The sequence below is a fragment of the Schistocerca nitens genome, chromosome 4, assembly GCF_023898315.1.
Source record: "Schistocerca nitens isolate TAMUIC-IGC-003100 chromosome 4, iqSchNite1.1, whole genome shotgun sequence".
Lineage (NCBI taxonomy): Eukaryota > Metazoa > Arthropoda > Insecta > Orthoptera > Acrididae > Schistocerca > Schistocerca nitens.
The window spans coordinates 198,279,890-198,300,903 of record NC_064617.1 but is presented as its reverse complement, the minus strand read 5'-3'; the positions used below and the strand labels follow the sequence as shown (position 1 = coordinate 198,300,903).

The 21,014-nt window shown below is 39.0% G+C and overlaps 1 protein-coding gene across 1 annotated transcript in view; it reads left to right on the top strand.

The window, feature by feature from the left end:
- The window catches only part of LOC126251630 (uncharacterized), a 184,774-nt gene that overhangs the window by 106,371 nt on the left and 57,389 nt on the right, over positions 1-21,014 (top strand). The window contains exon 7 of the mRNA XM_049952174.1: positions 12,517-12,837. Within this exon, the coding sequence (XP_049808131.1) occupies positions 12,517-12,837 (321 nt within the window). The remainder of the gene's footprint in view (positions 1-12,516; positions 12,838-21,014) is intronic.

The following is a 21,014-nucleotide window of genomic DNA, read 5'->3' as shown; positions in this document are numbered from 1 at the left end:
TTACCGGTGCTGACTCCGCATCCGCTCGCTGATGGCAACGCTGAAACCAATGTTCGACACTGCCAGCACCAGTGCTGTGCAATGGCGCTGATTATACAGCTGCACAACAACGCAGCTTGAACTCTACACCAGTTGAGTGAAAACCAATAATTTTTTGGTAAAGTTGATGGGACGATTGCATGATAAACTGTTGTTATAGTTATTGTATTCAGTGGTGAATTTTCTTTAGATGATCACTAGGGCTACGATCAATAAAACTATGGATCAGGAACAACAACGTTGAACAACTTACATGCCAGTCATGGCTGGGGAAGTTGAGAGGGGGTACCAGACTGGACAGAGCTAGTTAAGTTAATAAGTGCCAATTTAAATGAAAACTAGAAGCACAAAGTGTAACTTTAAGTGAAAAATTAAATGCTCAAAATGCTTCATTGAGAGATGAACTGAATGCTCAAAATACTGCATTGAGAAATGAACTGAGTGCGAATTTAAGTCTCAAGTTAGATTCAGTGAATACCTAATTAAATAGTAAATTGGATGCTCAGAATGAAATTTTAAGTAATGAAAGTGAAACCTTGAACAATCAGGCAGAAAATATAGTTTTATTAAAGACTGAATTTGACTCTTTAAATAATAAGGTTGAGAATCTGAAGTTATATTTACTGAATTTAACCAGAGACAGGATGAGCGACTTCAAGATTTAACTAAAAAATTAAAATTTGCCATTGAAGATAAATGTAATAATGTAGAACAGGAACATGTTGAAAAATTAGGATCTTGTGAAAATGTATGTAATATTAACTTTAATTCCACAAGACAGGAAATGAATATCTTGAAAGAGAGCACAGATCAACCTAAGGAATTAATATCTGTCAATTTCCCTCTATTATATTCATAAGGAATTAATATCAATTACTCAGTCAAAAATTCCAGGTGTTAGTATATGAGCTGTTACTACATGAGCTATCAGTTCGTGAGTAAATAATGTAGAACAAAATTTCAAAGAAAAAATAGTCAACTTTGACATTATAAATGTAAGTAGTCTGGCAGAACCTTTTGAGCTAATTATAGATCGAGAAATTTCTGAGAATATAATCTCCGGAAACATTGTGACTGTTGCTTTTTCCAAACCTAATGATACTAACAAGGTTGTAGATGACTCAGGAATGAATTCAGACTTGTCCATTACAAAGTAGAAAATAGGATAACTTTACTGCTGTTGGGTTATGTAGTAAAGTGCTGATTTTTATGTCATGGGGAGACTTTCACACAAAAATTAATGAGAGGTACTGGTGTGAAATGTATGATGCGATAAAAAAAATTATTCAGGTAGTGAAGGGGACAAAAATTTAATAGTCATGTTGTTGTTGTTGTTGTGGTCTTCAGTCATGAGACTGGTTTGATGCAGCTCTCCATGCTACTCTATCCTGTGCAAGCTTCTTCATCTCCCAGTACCTACTGCAACCTACATCCTTCTGAATCTGCTTAGTGTATTGATCTCTTGGTCTCCCTCTACGATTTTTACCCTCCACACTGCCCTCCAATGCTAAATTTGTGATCCCTTGATGCCTCAAAACATGTCCTACCAACCGATCCCTTCTTCTAGTCAAGTTGTACCACAAACTTCTCTTCTCCCCAATCCTATTCAATACCTCCTCATTAGTTACGTGATCTACCCACCTTATCTTCAGCATTCTTCTGTAGCACCACATTTCGAAAGCTTCTATTCTCTTCTTGTCCAAACTGGTTATTGTCCATGTTTCACTTCCATACATGGCTACACTCCATACAAATACTTTCAGAAACGAGTTCCTGACACTTAAATCTATACTAGATGTTAACAAATTTCTCTTCTTCAGAAACGATTTCCTTGCCATTGCCAGTCTACATTTTATATCCTCTCTACTTCGACCATCATCAGTTATTTTACTCCCTAAATAGCAAAACTCCTTTACTACTTTAAGTGTCTCATTTCCTAATCTAATCCCCTCAGCATCACCCGATTTAATTTGACTACATTCCATTATCCTCATTTTGCTTTTGTTGATGTTCATCTTATATCCCCCTTTCAAGATACTGTCCATTCCGTTCAACTGCTCTTCCAAGTCCTTTGCTGTCTCTGACAGAATTACAATGTCATCGGCGAACCTCAAAGTTTTTACTTCTTCTCCATGAATTTTAATACCTACTCCGAATTTTTTCTTTTTTTTCCTTTACTGCTTGCTCAATATACAGATTGAATAACATCGGGGAGAGGCTACAACCCTGTCTCACTCCTTTCCCAACCACTGCTTCCCTTTCATGCCCCTCGACTCTTATAACTGCCATCTGGTTTCTGTACAAATTGTAAATAGCCTTTTGCTCCTTGTATTTTACCCCTGCCACCTTCAGAATTTGAAAGAGAGTATTCCAGTTAACGTTGTCAAAAGCTTTCTCTAAGTCTACAAATGCTAGAAACGTAGGTTTGCCTTTTCTTAATCTTTCTTCTAAGATAAGTCGTAAGGTTAGTATTGCCTCACATGTTCCAACATTTCTACGGAATCCAAACTGATCTTCCCCGAGGTCGGCTTCTACCAGTTTTTCCATTCATCTGTAAAGATTTCGCGTTAGTATTTTGCAGCTGTGACTTATTAAACTGATAGTTCGGTAATTTTCACATCTGTCAACACCTGCTTTCTTTGGGAATGGAATTATTATATTCTTCTTGAAGTTTGAGGGTATTTCGCCTGTCTCATACATCTTGCTCACCAGATGGTAGAGTTTTGTCAGGACTGGCTCTCCCAAGGCCATCAGTAGTTCTAATGGAATGTTGTCTACTCCCGGGGCCTTCTTTCGACCTAGGTCTTTCAGTGCTCTGTCAAACTCTTCACGCAGTATCGTATCTCCCATTTCATCATCATCTACATCCTCTTCCATTTCCACAATATTTCCCTCAAGTACATCGCCCTTGTGTAGACCCTCTATATACTCCTCCCACCTTTCTGCTTTCCCTTCTTTGCTTAGAACTGGGTTTCCATATGAGCTCTTGATATTCTTACAAGTGGCTCTCTTTTCTCTAAAGGTCTCTTTAATTTTCCTGTAGGCAGTATCCATCTTACCCCTAGTGAGATAAGCCTCTACATCCTTACACTTGTCCTCTAGCCATCCCTGCTTAGCCATTTTGCACTTCCTGTCGACCTCATTCCTGAGACGTTTGTATTCCTTTTTGCCTGCTTCATTTACTGCATGTTTATATTTTCTCCTTTCATCAATTAAATTCAATATTTCTTCTGTTACCCAAGGATTTCTATTAGACCTCGTCTTTTTACCTACTTGATCCTCTGCTGCCTTCACTATTTCATTCCTCAAAGCTACCCATTCTTCTTGTACTGTATTTCTTTCCCTCATTCCTGTCAATTGTTCCCTTATGCTCTCCCTGAAACTCTGTACAATCTCTGGTTTAGTCAGTTTATCCAGGTCTCATCTCCTTAAATTCCCACCTTTTTGCAGTTTCTTCAGTTTTAATCTACAGTTCATAACCAACAGATTGTGGTCGAGTCCACATCTGCCCCTGGAAATATCTTACAATTTAAAACCTGCTTCCTATATCTCTGTCTTACCATTATATAATCTATCTGATACCTTTTAGTATCTCCAGGATTCTTCCAGGTATACAACCTTCTTTTATGATTCTTGAACCAAGTGTTAGCTATGATTAAGTTATGCTCTGTGCAAAATTCTACAAGGCAGCTTCCTCTTTCATTTCTTCCCCCCCAATCCATATTCACCTACTATGTTTCCTTCTCTCCCTTTTCCTATTGACGAATTCCAGTCACCCATGACTATTAAATTTTCATCTCCCTTCACTACCTGAATAATTTCTTTTATCTCGTCATACATTTCATCAATTTCTTCATCATCTGCAGAGCTAGTTGGCATATAAACTTGTACTACTGTAGTAGGCATGGGCTTTGTGTCTATCTTGGCCACAATAATGCGTTCACTACGCTGTTTGTAGTAGCTAACCCGCACTCCTATTTTTTTATTCATTATTAAACCTACTCCTGCATTACCCCTATTTGATTTTGTATTTATAACCCTGTTATCACCTGACCAAAAGTCTTGTTCCTCCTGCCACCGAACGTCACTAATTCCCACTATATCTAACTTTAACCTATCCATTTCCCTTTTTAAATTTTCTAACCTACCTGCCTGATTAAGGGATCTGACATTCCATGCTCCGATCCGTAGAATGCCAGTTTTCTTTCTCCTGATAACGACATCCTCTTGAGTAGTCCCCGCCCGGAGATCCGAATGGGGGACTATTTTACCTCCGGAATATTTTACCCAAGAAATGAAATGAAATGTCGTGTGGCTAGGGCGCCATCATCATTTAACCATACAGTAAAGCTGCATGCCCTCGGGAAAAATTACGGCTGTAGTTTCCCATTGCTTTCAGCCGTTCGCAGTACCAGCACAGCAAGGCCGTTTTGATTAATGTTACAAGGCCAGATCAGTCAATCATCCAGACTGTTGCCCCTGCAACTACTGAAAAGGCTGCTGCCCCTCTTCAGGAACCACATGTTTGTCTGGCCTCTCAACAGATACCCCTCCGTTGTGGTTGCACCTACGGTACGGCCATCTGTATCGCTGAGGCACGCAAGCCTCCCCACCAACGGCAAGGTCCATGGTTCATGAGTGACTGGAATTCGAGAGTAGGAAAAGGGAGATATCAGATAGATTATATAATGGTAAGACAGTGATTTAGGAATCAGGTTTTAAATTGTAAGATATTTCCAGGGGCAGATGTGGACTCGACCACAATCTGTTGGTTATGAACTGTAGATTAAAACTGAAGAAACTGCAAAAAGGTGGGAATTTAAGGAGATGAGACCTGGATAAACTGACTAAACCAGAGATTGTACAGAGTTTCAGGGAGAGCATAAGGGAACAATTGACAGGAATGAGGGAAAGAAATACAGTACAAGAAGAATGGGTAGCTTTGAGGAATGAAATAGTGAAGGCAGCAGAGGATCAAGTAGGTAAAAAGACGAGGTCTAATAGAAATCCTTGGGTAACAGAAGAAATATTGAATTTAATTGATGAAAGGAGAAAATATAAACATGCAGTAAATGAAGCAGGCAAAAAGGAATACAAACGTCTCAGGAATGAGGTCGACAGGAAGTGCAAAATGGCTAAGCAGGGATGGCTAGAGGACAAGTGTAAGGATGTAGAGGCTTATCTCACTAGGGGTAAGATGGATACTGCCTACAGGAAAATTAAAGAGACCTTTAGAGAAAAGAGAGCCACTTGTAAGAATATCAAGAGCTCATATGGAAACCCAGTTCTAAGCAAAGAAGGGAAAGCAGAAAGGTGGGAGGAGTATATAGAGGGTCTACACAAGGGCGATGTACTTGAGGGAAATATTGTGGAAATGGAAGAGGATGTAGATGATGATGAAATGGGAGATACGATACTGCGTGAAGAGTTTGACAGAGCACTGAAAGACCTAGGTCGAAAGAAGGCCCCGGGAGTAGACAACATTCCATTAGAACTACTGATGGCCTTGGGAGAGCCAGTCCTGACAAAACTCTACCATCTGGTGAGCAAGATGTATGAGACAGGCGAAATACCCTCAAACTTCAAGAAGAATATAATAATTCCATTCCCAAAGAAAGCAGGTGTTGACAGATGTGAAAATTACCGAACTATCAGTTTAGTCACAGCTGCAAAGTACTATTGCAAATTCTTTACAGACGAATGTAAAAACTGGTAGAAGCTGACCTCGGGGAAGATCAGTTTGGATCTGTAAAAATGTTGGAACATGTGAGGCAATACTGACCCTACAACTTATCTTAGAAATAGATTAAGAAAAGGCAAACCTACATTTCTAGCATTTGTAGACTTAGAGAAAGCTTTTGACAATGTTGACTGGAATACTCTCTTTCAAATTCTAAAGGTGGCAGGGGTAAAATACAGAGAGTGAAAGGCTATTTACCATTTGTACAGAAACCAGATGGCAGTTATAAGAGTTGAGGGGCATGAAAGGGAAGCAGCGGTTGGAAAGGGAGTGAGACAGGGTTGTAGCCTCTCCCCAATGTTATTCAATCTGTATATTGAGCAAGCAGTAAAGGAAACAAAAAGAAAAATTCAGAGTATGTATTAACGTTCATGGAGAAGAAACAAAAACTTTGAGGTTTGCCGATGACATTGTAATTCTGTCAGAGACAGCAAAGGACTTGGAAGAGCAGTTGAACAGAATGGACAGTGTCTTGAAAGGAGGATATGAGATGAACATCAACAGAAGCAAAATGAGGATAATGGAATGTAGTCGAATTAAGTCAGGTGATGCTGAGGGAATTAGATTAGGAAATGAGACACTTAAAGTAGTAAAGGAGTTTTGCTATTTGGGGAGCAAAGTAACTGATGATGGTCGAAGTAGAGAGGATATAAAATGTAGACTGGCAATGGCAAAGAAAGCGTTTCTGAAGAAGAGAAATTTGTTAACATTGAGTATAGATTTAAGTGTCAGGAAGCCATTTCTGAAAGTAATTGTATGGAGTGTAACCATGTATGGAAGTGAAACATGGACGATAAATAGTTTGGATAAGAAGAGAATAGAAGCTTTCGAAATGTGGTGCTACAGAAGAATGCTGAAGATTAGATGAGTAGATCACGTAACTAATGAGGAGGTATTGAATAGGATTGGGGAGAAGAGAAGTTTGTGGCACAACTTGACTAGAAGAAGGGATTGGTTGGTAGGGCATGTTCTGAGGCATCAAGGGATCACCAATTTAGTATTGGAGGGCAGCGTGGAGGGTAAAAATCGTAGAGGGAGACCAAGAGATGAATACACTAAACAGATTCAGAGGGATGTAGGTTGCAGTAGGTACTGGGAGATGAAGAAGCTTGCACAGGATAGAGTAGCATGGAGAGCTGCATCAAACCAGTCTCTGTACTGGAGACCACAACAACAACAACAACAACAACAACAACAACAACAACAACACTAGTATGCACTTGCTCAAGTGAGATTAATGTCAGATCCATGGGATCCAGGCAGTCACACATCTGTCCCCCAGGGATTGAATCTGTCTCTTTCAAAGTAGTTCCCTTCTGATTGCACACACTTTTTCCAGCACTTCTGCTATTGATGGTAACATTTATGGCACTCATCTTCTGTAATATCCTCCAATACCCTCGTTACAGCTTTTTGGACATCTTGTGTTGTTTGAATGTTGTGTCCCTTGACCACCAGCTGGCCGCAGTTGCCAAGCGGTTGTAGGCGCTACAGTCTGGAACCGCGCGACCACTACGGTCGCAGGTTTGAATCCTGCCTCGGGCATGGATGTGTGTGATGTCCTTAGGTTAGTTAGGTTTAAGTAGTTCTAAGTTCTAGGGGACTGATGACCTTAGCAGTTAAGTCCCATAGTGCTCAGAGCCATTTGAACCATTTTTTTGACCACTGTTTTGACTCTTGGAAATAGAACAAACTCATATGGAGCGATATCTGGTGAATAAGGTGGCTGTGGTAGTACTGAAATTTGTTTTGAGGTTAAAAATTGCTGCACTGACAGAGCAGTATGGGATGGCACATTATCGTGATGCAAAATCCAATTATCAGCAATGTTGGCATGGGCACGAAGAACTCTTTTACGAAGTCTTTCTAAAATTTCTTTGTAGTAATATTGGTTAACTGTTTGTCCAGGAGGAACTCACCCTTTATGAACAATTCCCTTGGAATCAAGGAAGCACAAAGGCATACATTTCACTTTTGAGTTTGACATGTGAGCTTTTTTTGGTCTGGGTGATCCCTTTGAGTACCATTGTGAACTTTGGTGTTTTGACTCTGGATCGTACTGAAAAAACCAACTTTCATCACCATGAGAAAGATTTGTTCAAAAATGGCCCGCAAAAATCTCACACCACAACAGCGAGAAACACGGAAAAATGTGGCTCACCGATTCTGGATTGATTTCCACTTGCACTAAAAGATCAGCTGCCACATTTTTCCGTGTTTCTCGCTGTTGTGGTGTGAGATTTTTGCGGGCCATTTTTGAACAAATCTTTCTCAAACCAAGATCTTCAGTTATTATTAGACGAACCATTTCTTGATTGATGTTCAGTTCTTCTGCAATCATTTTCACAGATAATCTTCAATCAGATCATACAAGTTCATGCACCCTGGCCAAGTTGACATCCTGGCCCTTTTCAGGCATAAGGGATTTAGAATCCACACCAGTGGACATCCAAATGGAAGGCAGAAGAATGGCATGGGTAGAAGAGGAACCTGCTGTATAGGTTGCACACATCGCTTCATATGTGCAGAGCCACTGGTGTTAGTAATTGTTTGTGAGCAGCAGTAAGTGGAGCAGGCCAGTGCTCATGTGGAGCTAGACTGCTGTGGACCTAGCCTAGTGCTCATGATGAGAGTTGTTGTGTGCTCAGTTATTAGCAGTTCGCACCAACTGTATGCTGAGTTATTCATGCTCGTATGTCTGTGGGTACTGGTGCTCCACTTCCAGTAGTTCAGTTCACATCGTAAGTTAATCCCATTTGTGGGATTCTGTTACCCATTTGCTACCAAGTCACTATCAGCATGAAGTACTGTGCTGACCAAGTTGAGTAGCAGCATTGTCATGTCTTCATTATATTATTCTCAGTTGAACAACAATTCTAGAATCCAAACTGTGATATGGTAAGTAAATTGTTCCTTCTTAAATCTTAAATTATTCTTGAGTACATTACTTTTTGGAATATTTTTGAAAAACATGTCAGTAAGGAAACTGGATGATAATTGCCTTTCTGGTAAAGAAGTTTAATTGCATATTTTAATCTGTGAAAATTTCTTGTGTCAGTGATGCATTAGATGTGTCACTAAGGATAATGTAATTATGAAATGCAGGTGTTACCTGGCAGAGTGTCTCTTCCAGCTTTCAGATACGTCCATCTACAAGCCCTGCAACAGTGACTGCACTACAGAAATCCAGCAAGATCTCCAGTCCCTTCTCAAATCCATCCCAGAATCTCTCCCATGAGTATGTCTTCCATCTCACCCCCAACACTCTCCATTTGCCTACATTCTAAATACTTCAGAAACTGCATTAACCAAACCACTCAGGACACCTTATTGTGGCTGGCTACTGCCCCTCTGCACTTGTGTATGAACAGCCCCAGCCTTTTACCCATAACCTATTCTCATACAATGCTAGAAAAAAAGTTAGTATACCCTTTTAGAGATTTCCAATTCACTCAAAATTTACGTTTGCATCAGTGCATACATATGGAGTACATGATATGGTTACATTTACAGATCAATAACACAAGCGGTTCTGAGGTACCGGGTATTGAACCATACTGAAACACCCACATCAGTATGTAGTGTAGCCCCCTGGTTGGCAATGCAGGTACTGACTGTGGCATCCAGTAGATCATACATATGGTGAATACTGTCTTGGGATATGTTATGCTACACCTGCTCAACCTGTTTACATGGTTCTGTAAGAGTTGTTGGTTGACAGGTGGTATGAGTCACTTCTTATCCCATCATACCTCACATGCGCTCAATTGGAGAAGAGTCCGGAGATTGTGCTGGCCGGGGAAGTTGCTGTACGTCTTGCAGAGCATGTTGAGTTTCATGGGCAGTATGTGGGTGAGAATTATCCTGGTAGAGCAACACTTCACCTTCCTATTGCAAGCACAATAAAGTAATGTGTCTAAAAACCTTCTGCACATACTAAGTGCTGATTAGTGTACCCTCTAGAAAATCCAAAGGTGAACAAGAGTTGTAATTTACCACACCCCAGACCCTAAGGCCAGTACGTCTTGGATGAATACACTCTATGAAATAGTGCTTCCTAGGTCTATCTACATAGTACGTCTAAACGACAACCACTTGCACCACACTGAGCCTTTGTTCTGTGAGCATTCCCTATTAGAGGGTAGACACAGATGGTGCTCTGGTAGCTATTCCACTAAGCTGTCTCTTGGTGGACAACACTAAAACCAATACCAGACCCCAGGAGTCATATGCCATCATCGGGTCAAAATCAACACCATCTTTTCAAGTGTACTAATTTTTTTCCAACAGTGTATATAAAAGAAACTAACTATTTTGTCTACTGAACCTCCACAGTTCCTGTTCCTTTACCACCAGGCATCCTGCTCTTCATCGTTGATGCCACATCCCTCTACACTAGTGTCCCCAGTGCCCATGCCACTATTGAACACTACCCTTCCAGCACCAAACTTACTCCAAACCTAAAACTTCTTTTGTGGTCACAATGAAGAACAATGTCCCCACCCACTATTATTCCTCCTGTGAAGGCTTCATTTACAATCAAATCCATGGTACAGCAATGGGCAGCTACATGGCAACACTTGACAACCTATTTAAGATCCATCTAAAGGTGTCCTTCCTAACCATCCAGAATCCCAAATGCCTCACCTGATTGAGATTCACTGATGTCATCTTCATGATGTGGACTGAGGCTGAGGACACCCTATCAACATTCCTCCAAAACCTCAAAACATTTTTCCCTATTCATTGCATCTTGTCCTCCTCAGCCCAGCAAGCCACTTGCCTTGAAGTCAACTTCCACTTCAGCCATGGCTACATCAGTACATTCATCCACAACAGACCTAATAATGACCAACAATATCACCCCTTTGATAGCACATCAAGAAGTCCCCTTCATACACCCTATCCACCTATGGTCATCACATCTATAGTGACAAGCAGTCCCTTTCCAAATATGTCTCATAGAGGCTTTCACATACTTTAGTTACCCTCCCAACATTGTCCAGAAAGAGATCTCTCATGCCTTGTGTCCCCAGTTAGCTACCATCCTCCACATGCACACTGTCTGGCCACAAAGAAGCACTCCCTCATGGTTCAGTACCAAATAGGACTGGGGCAACTGTATCACATTATTCTCCTGAGTTTCAGCTACCTCTCATCATGCACTGAAATCAGTAATATCCTCTCCAATATCTGCCCCATCCCTTCCATACTGATATTCCACCCTCCAAAGCCTACATAATATCCTTGTTTGTCCCTATTCCACCCCAGTTCTCAACCTCTTTCTCCTTACCTAATATTCCTGGAATGGATCTAAATGCAAGACTTGTCCCATATATTCCTCCACTACCTTCTACTCTAGTCCTGTCACAAGCATCAACAGCAAGGTCAACTGTGAAAGGAACAATGTGATACCAACTTAGCTGTGATCACTGTGCTGCATTATACAGAAGCATGACCTCAAACAAGTTGTCTGTCTGCAAAAATGACCATTTCCAAACTGTGGCCAAGAGATAGCTGGACCACCTAATTGCAGAGCATGCTGCCCAACAAAATGTTCTTGTTGTCAACATCTGTTTCAGAAAAAATGACCATTTCCAAACTGTGGCCAAGAGACAGCTGGACCACCTTATTGCTGAGCATGCTGCCCAACAAAATGTTCTTGTTGTCAACATCTGTTTCAGAGCTTTTTCTGAATTACTCAGGCAGTAACTCTCCGTACAACACATCCTACATTCCTGTAACTGCCATTGCCTCAACCTTCACTAGTCCCTGTCCTGCACGTGCCTATCATATTTGCTGCTCCCACTATGGTTCTAGACTACATCTGAATTCCATTGGTGCACCTGCAAGTCCTTTCCTCTTATCTCCTTTTCTCCTCTGCCCTTCACCTCCTCAATCATTCTCCACTCAGAAGAGCCTCCTGATGGTTCACCTAGTGTCTGGAGACAACACTGGCCATATGCAAGTGAGTTGTGCATGTGTGAATGTGTGCATGTTTTGCTTTGTCTCTTTCTGATGAAGGACTTAGTCCAATACTTAATAATATCTAGTGGTTTTTTTTCCAATGTCTGATGTAAAAAAACAGGAGAAGTTGTGAAATTCAATTATTTTATTTAATTAATGGTTGGCTTCAGATATCAGAACCCCTTCTAAAAGCATCCAAACAGAAAAAACAGAGTGCCTATCTGTCACTTGATGCCTCCTCCATATGGCGAATTGCAGTATATCTTTTTCATATTAGTGTTCTCGCATTCTAAATTTTCCATTGTTTGAATACATTATTTTTGATAGATTAATTTACACATTTTTCAGAACAAAATCATACAGTTATAAATTATGGTGTGAAGATAATTTAATTGAGAACACAAACAGACAAACAATAATTGTACTCACGACAATTTTAACTTGTGTGTAATTTCTGAAGTCTTTATTGACATATCACAAGCATTGTCATAAGATAATAGAACAGTTATATATTTGATTATTTTTTTCTAGTTATTTGATAAACAGGATCATTGTATCATATCAAATGTATTTATTGAACAGAAAATATCTTTGTCAACAGTTTGAAAGTAATAACTTTATAAATTTACAGATTGTTCATATCATCCAATTCACTATTGCTGAAATTTTTGATTATGTTTCTCACTTCTAGTTTTGAAAGTGGTTGTTTTTGCTGCAAGCCATGTTCCTTGGATGCTACATTAAGTGCATTTTATTTTATTTTTTTTCAGAAAAAATTCAAGTATGGGATGTTGGTTACACTGTTGTACTCTTGGGGCAACCACTGACATTGAAATGCCGTGTTGAGACACCAATAAGTGAATGTTCACTGGTTCATCCAAATGGTTCAACAATTGTGCTTGACTCAAAAGAAGGGGCTTACAACAGTACAGAAATGTGGAAATATGATGGTTTTAGTCTTGATGCAGGTGACTGTGGAGGGACACTGTTTGCTGTAACTGAGGAGGAATCTGGAATCTGGAAATGTCAAATGAAGACACTGAGGCCAACTAACATGATTTATGCATCACAGATTCAGGTGAAAGTGACAAGTGAGTGAATATTTTAATCTATTCATGTACAGAAAGTAATGACAGTATTCATTAAATGCTTCCTTTATCTTCATTGAAAAGTTTCAGTACATTACTCTGGCTTGAAAAATTTCAATAGGTTTCCTCTAAATAATTTATAAAGGTCAGTAACCAATAGAAAGAATCTATTGATATATCATCTTTGGTAATATGATAATTATATGACTGATGTTTCTTTAGCAGATGTAAATTTGTCACGCAGTTAAATATTCTATGATGTTGCCAAAGACTATAAAATAGTATTCATGGATCTTACATGTTATGGTATTAATGGTAATATTCTTCTGTGGCTGGAAGCTTATCTTCATACTAGGAAGCATTTCTTTCTTTCTCACATCTTGTTCTGTAGAGTTTGGATGTAAACCAAGTCAAGTTACATTTTCACAGGTAGAAGTTCCAATTGCAGGCTACTTTTGTAATGTGCATGTTGTTCATAAGAGAATGTCCCAGTTATAAATTTTAATAGCATCAACTGCAAACATTGCAAAGTCTTGGTTCAAGGTCACAATTAAAGAGTAACCCAAACAGTTTTATATAAGCACAAGTGCAGGTATGACCCTATTGTTTTCCCACTTGTACTTCCACATACACACAAAACGGCAACTGCTGAGTATAAACCATTTTGTGATCTGATGTTTGCTGAGAGTGAATCTATAATTTTAGTTCAACATGTGTTTGTTTAAAGTTTGATAGTGGTCCCTCATGTGGAAAAAAAGACCTCTGCCAGTGATAGAGGCAATTCAAAACAACTGAATGTGTGTGAAAATGGAAAAGCACAAAAGTCTGAAGAGGATGTTGACCACATCAGAACATGTTACCATCATAGTCCTAAGACATCTGTTTGGAAAGCAAGTCTTGAACTTCAGTTGTGACAGATGATACTATGAATATTTAAAAAAAATATTTACACATGTGCCCATGCCAGGTACAGTTGGTTCAAGCTTAAAGGCCAGATGACTATGGTGTGTTGCAGTTGAAGTGTTGCAGTGAGAAGATGACTTTCTTGATCATGAGGTGTTCAGTGATGAGGTAACCTTTCACTTAAGTGGGCAGATAAATACCCATAATGTTCATATCTAAGGGGTCAGAACATCCTCATGAACCAGTGTGATATCAAAGAGGTTCTCAAAAGTAAATGTTTCCTGCACTGTGTCATGTTGTCAAGTTTATGAGCTATTACTTTTGCTGAAGCTACCATAACAGGGATTACTTATCTGGATATGTTGTAAGAGAGGCTCTTTCATTAAAAAAAAAAAAAATTGTATCAAAGGCATCAATTCCACAGGAGGTAACAAAAAGCTTAATAATTATGAACATGACTGCATGGACAATAGACATTAATGCATTAAACATGGAAATAGACAGACACAACAGTAATTAAATCACTTTTACCTACAATTGGGCTACATCCAAGGCATTAGAGTTAGCATACATTTGTTAAGTATTTGTCCATGAGTAAACAGTCATAAATACATTTAAGGGCAGAAAAACTAACAAACATTCAATTAAATTGTTTTTGCCCAAAATGGGTTATGTCCAAGACATTAGAGTTGGCCATCATTAGATTTTCTTTTGTGCATGATGACGAGCACCAATGGCAATTGTGCAAGTGAGATATTGTATGCTAATCCCCTCCACACTTACAGAAAGGTTGAGGGCCCACTAGCCTAATCCACTTTCCAAGATTTACTTTACATCACCCAACACCAGTTCGCATTCTGTTGAGGGACTTCCAAGTGCATCAGTTCTTATTGTGACTGGGGGTAGCTCATCTTGAGGTTTTCTCCAGTCTAGAGGAGCATCATCTACTCTGTTTTTTTCACATGTCTAGCATGTGGATTGTATTGTTATGGGTTTTTGTTACAAAACTTTTTCTGCTATGCCTACTGGTACATGTAGCTCCTCCACTTTAGTTGGTCTCAGGCATCCAGTAATTATGTGACACATCTCATTTGGGACAGTGTCCTCTGGCTAACATGGCAGAAATTATGCCAGACGGGTGCTGCATATTCTCCTGAAGAATAGCAAAATGCCAATATAGTAGTCTGGATAGTGGCTGGTTGTGCATCCCTGTTAGATCCCCTTAGTTTATTCCTTGCAGATACTTTCATTTTGTAGTTATGGTAATGCATTTTAAGGGTTTACGTGCATTCTAAAGTCACCTCAAGGTATTTTGGAGAAAAGGAATGTTTGAGTTGTGTGCCATTTCATGAAACAGTTATAGTGTACAAAGGCTATCCACAAAGTACATTACGTTTTGGAATTAAAAATAAATAAAGTATTGGAAATTTTTTTATTATATACAGATGAAAGCCACACTTAAATACTACTTTTCTACATAGTTGCCATTTAAATTAAGGCACTTATCGTAGCAATGGACGAGCTTGGAAATTCCTTCGTCGTAAAATTCGGCCGCCTGCGCCTTCAACCACATGGTTACCTCTTCTTGAAGCTGTGCATCGTCATCAAAACGCTGCATAGCCAACCACTTCTTCATTGCTGGGAATAAGTGGCAGTCGCTCAGCGCTAGGTCGGGACTGTAGGGCGGATGAGGAAACAACTCCCACTTAAAAGATTCGAGAACTTCATGAGTGGCATTTGCCGTGTGGGCCTGGGCGTTGTCGTGAATCAGCAAGATCTTTGAGCACAACTTTCCCCTGCGCTTGTTTTGTATTGCTCTTCTGAGGTTGTGCAGAGTTTGGCAGTACCTTTGAGAGTTTATTGTAGAGACTCTTTCCAGGAAATCCACAAAAATCACACCTTTTCTGTCCCAAAAGACAGTCGCCATCACCTTCCTTGCTGACATTGTCTGCATGCATTTCTTGGGTTTTTGGGAGGAATTTGTGTCCCCCACTGCATTGACTGCAATTTAGTCTCACAGTTCACATGCTTAACCCATGTTTTGTCACCAGTAACGATGCGATCGAATAATGAGTCACCATCTTTTTGACAAGTTCGGCAGTCACTATGCTGGGTCTTCCACTTCGCTCTTCGTTGTGAACGTTAGTTTGGCCATTTTTAAATTTTATGACCCATTGACGCACTCCACCTTCAGTGATTATGTTTTCCCCATACACTTCACAAAGCTGCCGATAGATTTCTATTGGTGTACAGTTTTTTTGCAGTCGGAAACCTCATTACAGCATGCACTTCACACTTCACGGCATTTTCAATTAATGCTGACATTTCAAACTGTCACAGTAACTCAATGGAGTACAGCACGAACCTCTCACTAGCACAGCAGGATGCCGACTGAGCGGCGGAATGCCATGACACTAAGATGGCCGCGCTAGCCCCGACCCTAACAGACACAAACGGAAACGTAATGTACTTTGTGGATAGCCGTCGTATTTAAAATTAGTCACAACTTTTGACATTTGACTGACCGGAGGGTGATGTAACACTATTGTCCAGGTAACACCAATGGCGAGCCAGCTTTCCCTACCTGACCACCAGTGATTCTGCTGGTAAAGTGCCCCTGTTGCCATACTATGAATAAACAGTACCACATGGTGTCATGCATTAAATGTATCAATGTTCATCAGCTCTCATTGTAAGGTCACATTTCCTGGAATTAAAGTGTTCTGTTGTTGTCAGGTACTGTGAGCAAGTGTTTCATGTTGGCATTGCATTAATAACAACAGTGCAGAACATCTGAATACATGATTTACAATAAAAGTGTCATCCAAGAACACAATCATCAGCTTGGCTGATAATGTTCTGCTGCAAAACGTTTGACAATAGTAATAGATGAAATGCCATACCACTCTGTTGTGATGCATAAAGCTCCAACAATGCAGTGGAGGAGAGCAGATATTTTACTCCAGATACAAAGAAATGTTCTATGGGATAATGTTGAACCTAGCGTGTATAATGTAAAGTTAATGGAACTTTACTGCTCTACAAGCCAAAACTTCACACTACCAGGTGGATGAACAGGCTAAAGGTAAAGGGCATAGTTCAATCAGGCATCCTCAATATCATGCTCATTTAAATCTGACCGAGAACATATGAGCCTAGGTGAAAAGTAATATTGCAAAAAACAGCAAGAAGTTTGTGCTTACTGAGATTGCAATGCTGACAAGCCACTGCAAATTTTACATGACTGACTGGTTTTGAGTTGTCAGCCATACCAAGAAGATAGCTGAGGAGACATTGATTCATGAATGACTGTAATGAGTTTTGAGGGATATGTAGCTTTTGTTGCTGCCATGTTAAAGTCTGCTTCTTTTGTCAAAACATAGCTGAGTTTATAAAAATTCACCTCACTAACATTGTAATACAATTGAAATTGAGACAGAAATCCTGAAATAGAATATTATTAAACTAACAGCTGAGTGCAAGTCAGGTCAATAGTTTATGAAATGGCCCATTCTCAGAACAAAAATAAATGTGGAACTTCTTCACTTATATTGCTAAAAACCCACATCTGTTCTCACTTCACCAGCTGTGAATGACTCTCAATAATTACATTATTTCACTGAAAAAAACTGCAGTTGCTTGAATATCACAGTAGGTATGGAAGTTTCATATATTAATCATATGACAAAGCACTTTGTGCACTATCATTTGCCAAAATCTTGTTTTGATATCTCTGAGCATTTATGAGATATGAGGATTTATGTAATTTCATTCTAGTTTTTCTAACTGATGCATGAGTTCATGATAGAGCACTTTACATACATTTCATTTTCTTGAGGATGGAACAGACAGTAATACGGCTCCAAGTTTAAAGAATGATTCAATATATTATATTCATTTAATATGCAGCAACACGTCATCTAACATGCATCAAACATAAATTTGTAGCAACATCTATTTTTCACTGCAAACTAAAAATTTCTAGCAGTAGTTACCTACTAACAAAATATCACAACAACTATGACCATTAACGAAGTGATAGGGCTTTCATCATGAATCTGACTAATTAAACTTTAAGATGTTCAAGAATGAGAGTTTAGATTGATTTCTTTAAACAGCATTTGAGAAAGATTGTAGCATGCAGTCAATTGAGCGTGCCATTATAGTGTGGTCATCTGCTGATGCACCTAGCAGACGTTGGCAACTGTTTCCCTCCACTTGCTCCGTATTGAACTTTCAAAAATCACAAATTTTTTTAAATCCACTGTAGTTGTTGGTTGGTGTGTCTGCTTTATAAGTGGAAAGCACAGACTTGAGTTTGGTAGATTAGACCTTAACTTATTATCAATTTAGAACTGACCTATTTCTTCCAGTGCTTTAGACAGGTTTATTTCAACATCACCAAAATCCTCTCCCTGGGTGACCAACACAAGATCATCCACCTAGAGAAAATTTTGGTGTATAGTGGAAGTTGGTTGTCTTTCATCTGTATATTAAAGAGTAAAGCGGCCAGGATACTGCCCTGAGGAAGCCCATTTCTCTGTAGTCTCTGTCTACTGTGCTGTCCTTAAAACTGCATGGAGGATCTTTAGTTGCTAAAGAATTTGGCAATTCAGGTGGTTAAAATAGAATTATTTGACATGTCACAGAATTTTTTCAGAAGTAATTTATGATTTACAGTGCTGCATAAAGCAGACAGATCAACAAAGGCCACCCTGGAGCTTGTATGTGATTCAAAACCATTTTTGATGTACTGGATAAGACTGAGGATCTGCGAAGTGCAGCTTTCATTACGTCTAAAACCAACATGTTCAGATATGAGTGCAGAGTCAGTTTGTGATGAAGCAAGCTAGGATGTTTTTACTTCCCCTCTTGTTTTGCCGTCTGCCTGCTTTAAATTCATTTCTTCACTTTTAACTAATTAACATTAACATACATGAGTATAATTTGCATTTTCATAAAAGAGAAACGTTGGCCCTCAGTTTTAAAGAATATAACACCAGATCTAATTTTGTGGTTAGTTTTATGTATGTAATTGATTTTCTAATTCATTTTGATTATGCCTAGTTAGTATCTTTTGTTATAGGATGAAATCAGTAATTGTTTCGTAACTTAAATTCTATTGTTGACTTACAAACAAATATAAATTCTGTACTAATTATAAACATTTGCAAAACAAAATATTACTAATCTTAAAGTATCTATTTGGCTCTCCTCGAAAACATGTTAGCCCTTAATTAATTCCAAAATAATTAACAGTTTTGTCAAAAGTATTGTTTGCATAGCTGTATTTATTAATTTGATGATTTAACAAATAATTTGCCCTAACTCTTGTAGTAGAAGAAACTGTTAAAAAGATAGAAGTTTTTGATGTATTCAGTTAATTTAATGAGTTAAGTTTTTATTGTAATTTCTGTAAATTAAGCATCGAACAATGTGTAGTTTCAGTACCTATTATTGTAAGGATATATAAGGGCCCAGTTTTTGGTCCTGAGACATTCAGTGCACAGCCAAGTTTCAGAAGAGGAAGCTATGTTGGTTAGAACAACAACAATGCATCAATGTAACTGTGAAATAAGTTTAATACAATCAGGCCATGTGTTAAAACAATGACAGTGTCCGTTCCATTGTTGTAGTTGTTGTTGCTGTTGTTGTTGTTGTGGTGTTCAGTCCTGAGACTGGTTTGATGCAGCTCTCCATGCTACCCTATCCTGTGCAAGTTTCTTCATCTCCCAGTACCTACTGCAACCTACATCCTTCTGAATCAGCTTAGTGTATTCATCTCTTGGTCTCCCTCTACGATTTTTACCCTCCATGCTGCCCTCCAATGCTAAATTTGTGATCCCTTGATGCCTCAGAACATGTCCTACCAACCGGCCCCTTCTCGTCAAGTTGTGCCACAAACTCCTCTTCTCCCCAATTCTATTCAATACCTCCTCATTAGTTATGTGATCTACCCATCTAATCTTCAGCATTTTTCTGTAGCACCACATTTTGAAAGCTTCTATTCTCTTCCTGTCCAAACTATTTATCCTCCATGTTTCACTTCCATACATGGCTACACTCCATACAAATACTTTCAGAAACAATTTCCTGACACTTAAATCTATACTCGATGTTAACAAATTTCTCTTCTTCAGAAACACTTTCCTTGCCATTGCCAGTCTACATTTTATATCTTCCCTACTTCGACCATCATCAGTTATTTTGCTCCCCAAATAGCAAAACTCCTTTACTACTTTAAGTGTCTCATTTCCTAATCTAATTCCCTGAGCATCACCCTACTTAATTCGACTACATTCCATTATCCTTGTTTTGCTTTTGTGGATGTTCATCTTACATCCTCCTTTCAAGACACTGTCCATTCCGTTCAACTCCTCTTCCAAGTCCTTTGCTGTCTCTGACAGAATTAGAATGTCATCGGTGAACCTCAAAGTTTTTATATCTTCTCCATGGATTTTAATACCTACACCAAATTTTTCTTTTGTTTCCTTTACTGCTTGCTCAATATACAGATTGAATAACATCGGGGAGAGGCTACAACCCTATCTCACTCGCTTCCCAACCACTGCTTCCTTTCGTGCCCCTCGACTCTTACAACTGCCACTTCCTATTGATCTCATTTTTGAGACGTTTGTATTCCATTTTGCCTGCTTCATTTACTGCGTTTTTATGTTTCCTCCTTTCATCAATTAAATTCTGTTCCATATGTACCTCATTATTCTGAAAAAACTGTGAATTATGAATTATGTGGTTATGTTTTTAGTGGTCATAGATATTCAAGAGTAAACTATTGTAGCAGTATGTGGATGTTTGCCTGAAAACTATTAATGAGGCTTATCAATAGGTAAACAATAGTGCACTGACCATATTAAATGTTTCTATGGGGAGGGGGGGGGGGAGTTGTGAAAAGTGAAAGTAAACAACAGGGAAATGGAAACTTGTACCTGTCGGCTACTCATTTACAGTAGACAGTACTGCACTTCCATCCCCCATTTCTTTAGCCAATACATCAACACCGAGGACAACAAAGAAAGAAAGAAAAAAAGCAGGGAACATTGTCACAAGTTGCTTCTATCAAGTGGCTCAGAATCATTTTCTCAAGGATTTTATACAGGTGGCTAACAAGGGAACCTCTCTATCGCACCCCCCTCAGATTTAGTTATAAGTTGGCATAGTGGATAGGCCTTGAAAAACTGAACACATATCAATTGAGAAAACAGGAATAAGTTGTGTGGAATTATGAAAAAAATAAGCAAAACAAACAAACTGAGTAG